Source organism: Petromyzon marinus, chromosome 31 (genome assembly GCF_048934315.1).
Source record: "Petromyzon marinus isolate PM22_M1 ecotype Great Lakes invasive population chromosome 31, UKy_Petmar_22M1.pri1.0, whole genome shotgun sequence".
In the NCBI taxonomy this organism is placed as follows: Eukaryota; Metazoa; Chordata; class Hyperoartia; order Petromyzontiformes; family Petromyzontidae; genus Petromyzon; species Petromyzon marinus.
Genome location: NC_133697.1, coordinates 2555338 through 2563735, shown reverse-complemented (window position 1 = coordinate 2563735; position 8398 = coordinate 2555338). Strand labels below are relative to the sequence as shown.

Sequence of the window (8398 nt, the reverse complement as noted above, 5' to 3'; positions counted from 1 at the left end):
AATGCCTCGCCCCCCTGTACCTCTGCCATGGATATCGACCGCGTTTGCGTAGCTTAATTAGCGGCTCGTACGCTTTGCGCTCGCGATGCGCTACCCTGTTCAATGGCGGCGTGTCGTGGTGAGCGCGCTCGCAAAGTAAAACCCCGTCCTGCACGGGAATAAACAGGCGCGGTGCGACTCCGTGGGATTCCCTCCCACCCACGCTCCACGCGCTTAAGCAAAAACAAACACGCCGCGATTACTTTGCTCCGATTTAACGGGCTGTTTACACAGTTGCGTATTCACACACGCCAGGCGCTTAATTCGCTATTAGACAATCGCGCGAGTGTGCGACCACCACCCCGCCACCCCGTCACACGAGCGCAAAGCGCTACTGTAGGCTATTGCGCAGGTACGCGAGCGCTGGGCACCACCGAATATATTCTTGTAGGTACGCGCGCGCTGAACAATACTGTAAACGATTGTACAGGTACCAGCACTAAGCACGTTCTACTCCCTTATTCGCTGCAAACAGCCGCATATGCGCGCGAACACAAAACACTCTGTACACACTCGTACCGGTATGCGAACACCAAACACTCCGTCTCCCTCCTCACACTCACAGTGACCACGACACAGCTTTATCCTATTAGTGGTTTTATTCCCCGCGAGTATCGAACTAGACTGTGTGTGTCAGTACGGACCAGCAGGACAGGTCTAACCTATGTCGCTACTGCCTGATACTTAATGGACCTGTCTGCCCTCTATTTTCTCTCCGAATTTCGTCCCTTTGCCTTACCTCTCTCCCTCGTACTTACGGTCCGACCTCTTGGGTTTAACAGCCGACTTCACCTTTTTGGGGCTCTTGGCAGCCGCGGACTTCTTTGTTTTCTTGGGAGACTTCTTGGGCGCGGTCTTCTTGACTGCCGCGGGCTTCTTTACCTTCTTGGCTGCCGTGGGCTTTTTAGCTGCGGGCTTTGCCGTTGACGATTCGGGCTTCGCTTTTGCGGCAGCCTTTTCCTTCTTGTTGAGTTTGAAATAGCCAGACGCACCGCTGCCCTTCACTTGCGCCACGGCATCTTTGGCCACGAGCTTCTTGATGGAAAACTTTACGCGGGCATTGTTCTTCTCCACGTCGTATCCTCCGGCAGCGAGCGACTTTTTGAGCGCACGAAGAGACACGCCGTTCCTCTCCTTGCTGCTGGCGAGAGCCTTGAGGATGAGCTCGGACACGCTGGGGCCGACCTTCTTGGCCTTTAGAGCAGTGCACTTCTTCTTGGGGCTTTTAAGCGCTGAAGAAGCCGCAGCTGGTGGTTGAGCAGAAGCAGCTTCCGCCATATCAAAACGTCGTTTTTATCGCCTGGCCTCTTTGAAATCAGCGCTCTCACAAATTCGTGACGAGCATCCTCCAGGCCCGAGGTTTATTATAGAAGCGGCGTAGAGTTTGTGCGGACGTCGCTGAGATCACCCAGCACTCACCTCCGGTGAATGAGCTGCCACCATACTCGCCGTGTCAATCACCCCCTGCCTTTGGGCTCGATTACTCCCGTAACGTTCATACTTAAATGCATCTACTTGATAAATTACCACGAATATCATTTCTTCAATGTACATAACTTACGCAATCTAAGACAATGTTCACGATTTAAATTCTAATTCAAAACAAGTGAACAACCAACAGTTGGGAGAAATTGTTCGGTCAGGGCAAGATACGATGATTTTCTTCACTATTTATAACGCACTCGAATTTTTTGCAAGACAAAATGCTTCAACAGACTACTCATATTTAAGTCCAGCTAAATATTTTCAATTTAAATGTTGGCTCGCGCGCACGTGATTCCTACTCTCGCGCTATGGTGAGGACTGCGCGTCATGTCAACCGTTCCTTGTCACCGAACTTTTATATTTAACGTTTTAATCGTACTTTGAAATGAATAAATACATGGATTTTGAGATAGAACACAAACAGAAGCAAGTTACTCAAAATTAACCGACATTAAACACGTAGTTTAACATATTACGTGGCAAGAGGTGAGTGGCTCATGATCGCTATGCACTGCAAAATGATTGCGCGCCTTGAACAAGCTCGAGGCACGGCGCGCAATCATCACCACTCACATTCAACTCAAGTGACTCTGTAGGGGCTGCTGCCCCCCGACTCCTCTCCCCCTTCCTCCTCTTCCTCCCTCCTCGCTGCTGCCGCTCGTAGCTTCGACCTCGCTGCCTCCGCGTCCCCCCTGTGAGACGAAACTCTTGGCTGGCTCTCGGCCACCTCGGGTCATTCACACACACTCCCAGACTCCTTGCACGAGAGTGCCCGTGCGCGCCGCTGCCCACACTCGGGTACGCGCAGCCACCCGCCCCTATTGGCCACCTCGTGCACGCGCTAAAAATAGCCGTATTAAAAATCCCGTGCGTACCCGTGCGAGTCTATCGTCGCTCACCACGTGCACGCGCAAAAAATAGACCAGCTGCGGCGCGGGCGCTGGCGTGGGTAAGGAGCTACTACGCAGCCTCATTCGCCCCCCCCACGCTCAATTTACTAGGTAATCTTCTTTGGTTCTTTCGGTAAAGTCACGTAGAATGAGAATAAAATAATAAATTGATAAAATAAAATAACACAATAATATTCTCACGACGTTTCGGCCACAACACAAGCGGCCTTCATCAGGTGAAGGGGACGAGACTCTCTGGAGGACAGCGCTGGAGTGAGAAAGCCACGCTGAGATCACGAACTTTAAGCTGTGTGAGAAGAAACAAAGCGCCTTCACAAAGGAATTAGCATATAATTTAGCATTGAAATGGCTGAGTGATTAGCTTGTGACTGGTCACAGAAAAGGCTATGTTAAAGTCAGAGCATATACATTCACCGAGGCACCTGGTACAAATCAAACAGGAGAATTTAGCATTGAAATAACTAGGCGAATTTAGCATTGAAATAACTGAGTGATTAGCTTGTGACTGGTCACAGAAAAGGCTATGTTGAAGTTAAGGCCTACACATCTGAGCTATTCACAGTAACCGGGTATACAATACAATATATAATGAATAATATATAGTGAACCAATAAAAAATACTAAAATATAAATTACCTCAATGTTATCAATAAACTCTATATTCTCCAATCAGCTAAGCTACCAACAATAAGTCGTTATATATCACAATGCTATATGGTGATAAATAGGTGGATTCTTACCCTCAACTTTAGCAACACGGATAGCTACGGGTCCCGTTCAGACGGACGAGTTCATCCATATTTGGAACAGAGGAGGGGGAGAGAGACAGCTGCGAGGCGCTGTTATACTCCATGTTGTAAACCATACCATTAACCGTGGTGTGAGAGGTATTAAGAGTCAATGCCAGCGAAAGAGCTGCGGTCTGAAGGTCATCGTAAAATACAATTAATTAAGAACGGAAATGGTTTAAAACATCTTTCCAATGGTTACTAAGCCAGAATCCATCTTCTCGGTTGAAATTGTCTCTGTGCTTGTATATGTGAATGGCCTCATGAACGAATCTCTCATGGTAGCCGGTTGGTTTGCAAAGAACCTCCGTCTTGGAGAAGTCAATGTCATGTGAGCCCACTGAATTATAACAGTAATCTGCCACGGCAAAGGGGTTCGTTCTACCGTGTTTCAAGTCTGCTTTATGTTCGCGGATGCGGTCCGAGATATGTCGTTTGGTTTTTCCAATGTAGCTACTACCACAGAGGCACTTTAGTTTGTAAATGCCCGGCTACTGTATGTCTGGAACAGCATCTTTTACAGATGGAACTAGATCACAGATTTTATGTACTGTGTTGAATCGGACCTGGATCTTGTGTTTATTCAGGATTTTGGAGATATTTTTAGTGACCCCTGCAATGTAGGGTAAGGTGATGGTTTTGAGTTGCTCCACAAGAGGATCCTTCTTCATGACTGGAGTGATGGTTTTGCGGATTGTGTAGTCGGAGTAACCATTAGGCCTGAGAGCCTGGTGTACGTGCTTGAGTTCACTGGTAATGTGTTCCTGGTCGGAAATGCATTGGGCTCTATGGTATAGAGTATGGATAAGGGAGTTCTTCTGGGATTGATGGTGGTGGGAATCCGGTTTCAAGTAAGCATCTGTATGGGTAGCTTTCCTGTAGACAGAGTGGCTCATTGAACCATCATGTCTCCTTAAATGAAGACATCCAAAAAGGGTAGTTTGCCATCTTTTTCGACCTCCATGTTAAATCTGATGGCTGGGTGTATGGAATTGATGTGGTCGCGGAATTGGTCTAGAGCAGGCTGGCCATGTGGCCAGATGACAAAGGTGTCATCCACGTACCTCTTCCATAAGGTCGGGCGTAGAGTGGCAGTCTGGATGGCGTCAGTTTGAAATTTTTTTCCATGAATACGTTGGCTACAACCGGAGATAGGGGGCAGCCCATTGGGGTGGCCTCAGTTTGTTTGTAGAAAGTTCCATTCCAGGTGAAGTATGTGTTGGTTAAGCAATGTCTCACCATGGGGGGGTACATCAGTGTGCAGTCCTTGATGTGGAAAAATTTGAAACTGACGCCATCCAGACTGCCACTCTACGCCCGACCTTATGCAAGAGGTACGTGGATGACACCTTTGTCATCTGGCCACATGGCCAGCCTGCTCTAGACCAATTCCGCGATCACATCAATTCCATACACCCAGCCATCAGATTTACCATGGAGGTCGAAAAGATGTCAAACTACCCTTTTTGGATGTCTTCATTAAAAGGAGACATGATGGTTCAATGAGCCACTCTGTCTACGGGAAAGCTACTCATACAGATGCTTACTTGAAACCGGATTCCCACCACCATCAATCCCAGAAGAACTCCCTCATCAAGACTCTATACCATAGAGCCCAATGCATTTACGACCAGGAACACATTACCAGTGAACTCAAGCACGTACACCAGGCTCTCAGGGCTAATGGTTACTCCGACTACACAATCCGCAAAGCCATCACTCCAGTCATGAAGAAGGATCCTCTTGTGGAGCCACTCAAAACCATCACCGTACCCTACATTGCAGGGGTCACTAAAAGATCTCCAAAATCCTGAATACACTCAAGATCCAGGTTCGATTCAACACAGTACATAAAATCCGTGATTTAGTTCTATCTATAAAATATTCTGTTCCAGACATACATTACCCGGGCGTTTACAAACTAAAGTGCCTCTGTGGTAGTAGCTACATTGGAGAAACCAAACGACATATCTCGGACCGCATCCGCGAATATAAAGCAGACTTGAAACACGGTAGAATGAACTCCTCTGCCGTGGCAGATCACTGTTATAATTCAGTGGGCTCAAATGACATTGACTTCTCCAAGACGGAGGTTCTTTGCAAACCAACCTGCTACCATGAGAGATTCTGTTAGGGTCGCCGGCCCCCGGGATCTCTCCTGCCTGCGACCCTGTCCGTGAAGTACCGACGCTCCCAGACTCTTCACTGGTGTGGGAGCTGCCGCCGCCGCACTCCTCCCTGGGCGGGGAAAGGTCGTCGCGCTCCTGTTCCCCACCCTGTGCTGTCCCCCCCCGAGTCCGGGTTTCCTGCCAGTGAGGCATCACCCTCGACCGCCCTGGGACCCGCTAGCGCTTCGCCGGCACCCAAACGCGACGCTCCCCGCCCGCGCAGTCCCACGCACCAATCACACGCGGGTAACAGGGGGTTAAAGGTCGGAGGGTAAGCGACGTCGTTCGTGCTCACTCCGGCGATTGGGGGGATTGGATTAAACGGGTTTAAAGGGCTATGCGATGGGCATGCGTGCGAGATGGGTATCCGTTCGCAACGTGGGAGTCCGCAGTCGACGGTTTGTAGCGCACACACTCCACGCGGCGCCGCTCCACACACGTGGCGACCACCGCGACAGCAAGCGCACCCACGCTTCCACTCTCTTTCCACACCTTCGCAAAAACCACACCAGTCCGTTATGTAACCGCCGACGATTTATTCCACCGCGTCGGCGAGCCCTTATTTAACCCAGTCAGTCGGAATCAGCGGGGCAGGATCAATCTATCTCTCGATAGTCGACACTACACTCTACCTGTCCTTCTCCCCTTTTCCCTCTCCGGTTTTCCTCTTAAGCTAAGTCGCAACTCCCTCTTTCTCTCTCTCTCTTACTCACGGTTCGTCGTCACCGCCGGCTGGTCCTCGCGGCGCGTCGATACGTCCCACGGACGTTCGCGCGGCTGGACTCGGGAGTTGACGGGCCTGGGGTTGACTCGAGTAGCCAGAGCCCTTTGTCCTTCGCCCTCACTCGCTTTATTCTTTCTACATCAAAAGGGCTACCTGGTGCTGACTCGCGGGCCAATCAGCTCGCTGGGATCACCCGCCAATCGGTAGGCCCATCTGTATCCCAGCATCCCCCGGGCCGTTGCTTTCAGCGACGTCCGCATCTAAATTTACCTGCTCAGCGGCCATCCAGCAAGAGGGCGACCCTGCTTTCCCGCCGCTCGTGGCTCTGCCCTCCTCCCTACCTGCCCTGCCGACCCGTGTGCGTGAGGTACGTACTAACCGCGGTGGCGGGGCAGCCCCGCCGTGAACATGTCATTTTTATTCAAGTCACGGCGCCACGGTGTGTGTTAGCGTCGGAGGAGACCGTCCAATTCCCTGGCCGCAGGAAACCGTGAAGATTATCCCTTTACGAGGGCTTCTGGGTGAAAACCTGTCGGCCAGGGTGTCTCCCCACGCGCTCTAATGGTGGGGGGAGTGCGTGCGTGTGTGTTCTAGTGGGGGGGGTGGGGAGGTGGTGGGGTGGAGCAATGTCGGCCTCGTCGCTCGGGGCGGCGAGATCGCAGGTGGGCCGCCCGCCGATCGGCTCCGTGGCGGCGGCATCACATAGCCCCCCGAGGTGCCAGTCCCCGTCCCGGGTTGACTGGAGCACCTCGCCTGGGCCGCACCCACGAGGTAGCGCTGCGGGGTCCGGGGGATCCGCCCGGACCTCGTGGCTGGCCTCGGGGGAGGTGGCTCCATCCTCGGGGTTTCCTGCGGCGGTCTCCTTCTCCACTCCAGTGGCTCCTTCTCTCCCTCGGCACCTGGGGGCTGGGGGACAAACTCCGCGGCAGCGGGGTTTAAGGGGCGGCGTCCCCTCCGTCCTCTCGCGGGGCCGGTACGCCTCGGGGCTGTGGGCCCGGCGGAGCCCATGTAGTGGGCGAGGCCCCCGAGCACGGGTGGCGCAGGGGCACCGGGATTTCGCGGTACTCGGGCGGCGAGGTTCTCCCCCGCCGGGGCTGCCCTCCATGGTTTTAAGCGGCGGACGTTAACCACCGTTTCTCGGCCCCTCTCTCCACCCTGGATTAATACCGTCCAGGGAGAGATCTGCCGTACCACGGTCCAGGGTCCCCGCCAGTAGGTGGTCAGGTTCCCCACCTGTCCGGCCCCGACGCGAGGGGTGTGTAGCCACACTTTGGTGCCTGTCAAGAAAAGGGGGGGCTGCACGCGGGGTCGGGTGCTCTGCTCTTGTCGCCGATGCGCGGCCTCCCCTTGCGGGTAGGCCCGGTCCCGGACCCCTCGTAGGGTCTCCATCAGATGCTCCACAGGGCGAATCCCTTCCTCCGTTTGGGGTGGAGGAATGCCGAACAGCAAGTCTCCGGGTAGACGAGACTCACGACCAAACATCATTAGGAACGGGGTTTGTCCTGTCGATGTGTGCACCATGGTGGCGTAGGCGAACAGGGCGTAGGGGAGGTGTTTGTCCCAATCCCGTTGGTTTGCGGCCGCCATACGCTTGAGCTTTCCGGCCAGAGTCTGATTCATACGCTCAACCATACCGTTCCCCTGGGGGTGGTACGCCGTGGTTCGGTCTTTCTGGATTCCGAACTCCCGGCACAGCGCCTGAAACAACTCGGCCTCGAACTCGCTACCCTGGTCGGTAAGGACTCGCTCCGGGATCCCGTGCTTAAGTACATAGTGCTCCACGAACGCCCGGGCCACTACCAGGGCCGTTTTATCGGGGATGGCCACCGCCACGGGGTAGCGGGTGAAGTATTCCACCGCTACGAGGATATAGCGGTTGCCCCGGTGGGATTGTGGGAACGGCCCCTTGAGATTGATGCCGACCAGCTGGTTCGTCCGACTGACACGGAACAGCCTTAGGGGTACCTGGTATCGTGCCGCTTTCGGTCCGCACTGCTGACAAGCGCGGCAGCCCTGTACCCAGGCGGCCACATCTTGCGTCAATTTGGGCCAGAGATACTGGCGACGCAGAGTCTCCCGAGTGCGCCGTTCCCCGTCATGGCCCGCGAGCGGGTGGTCGTGTACCAGCCGTAGCAGCTGGGGTCGCACCTGGGCGGGAACACAGATGCACCCCGGCTGGCCGGCCTCGGTTAACTCCCGTATCACCCCGTTCTGCACATACAACCGGGCATACAAACCGCTCCAGGGCCCTGGTAGGGTGCTTTTCCCCTCCCGCAGGGCCGC

General features: G+C 53.7%; 1 protein-coding gene across 1 annotated transcript; it reads right to left on the bottom strand.

Annotated features, from left to right (window-relative positions):
* Positions 1 to 500: 500 nt before the first annotated feature.
* On the bottom strand, positions 501 to 1543 carry LOC142929417 (histone H1-like). Its single transcript, XM_076070836.1, has one exon. It carries the CDS (start codon positions 1315 to 1317, stop codon positions 775 to 777), a length of 543 nt encoding a protein of 180 aa, XP_075926951.1. The 5' UTR covers positions 1318 to 1543; the 3' UTR covers positions 501 to 774.
* Between the last annotated feature and the right edge of the window lie 6855 nt (positions 1544 to 8398).

Bases quoted from the DNA above. Each gene is read 5' to 3' on its own strand.
- LOC142929417 (XM_076070836.1), bottom strand. From the start codon at position 1,317: ATGGCGGAAGCTGCTTCTGCTCAACCACCAGCTGCGGCTTCTTCAGCG.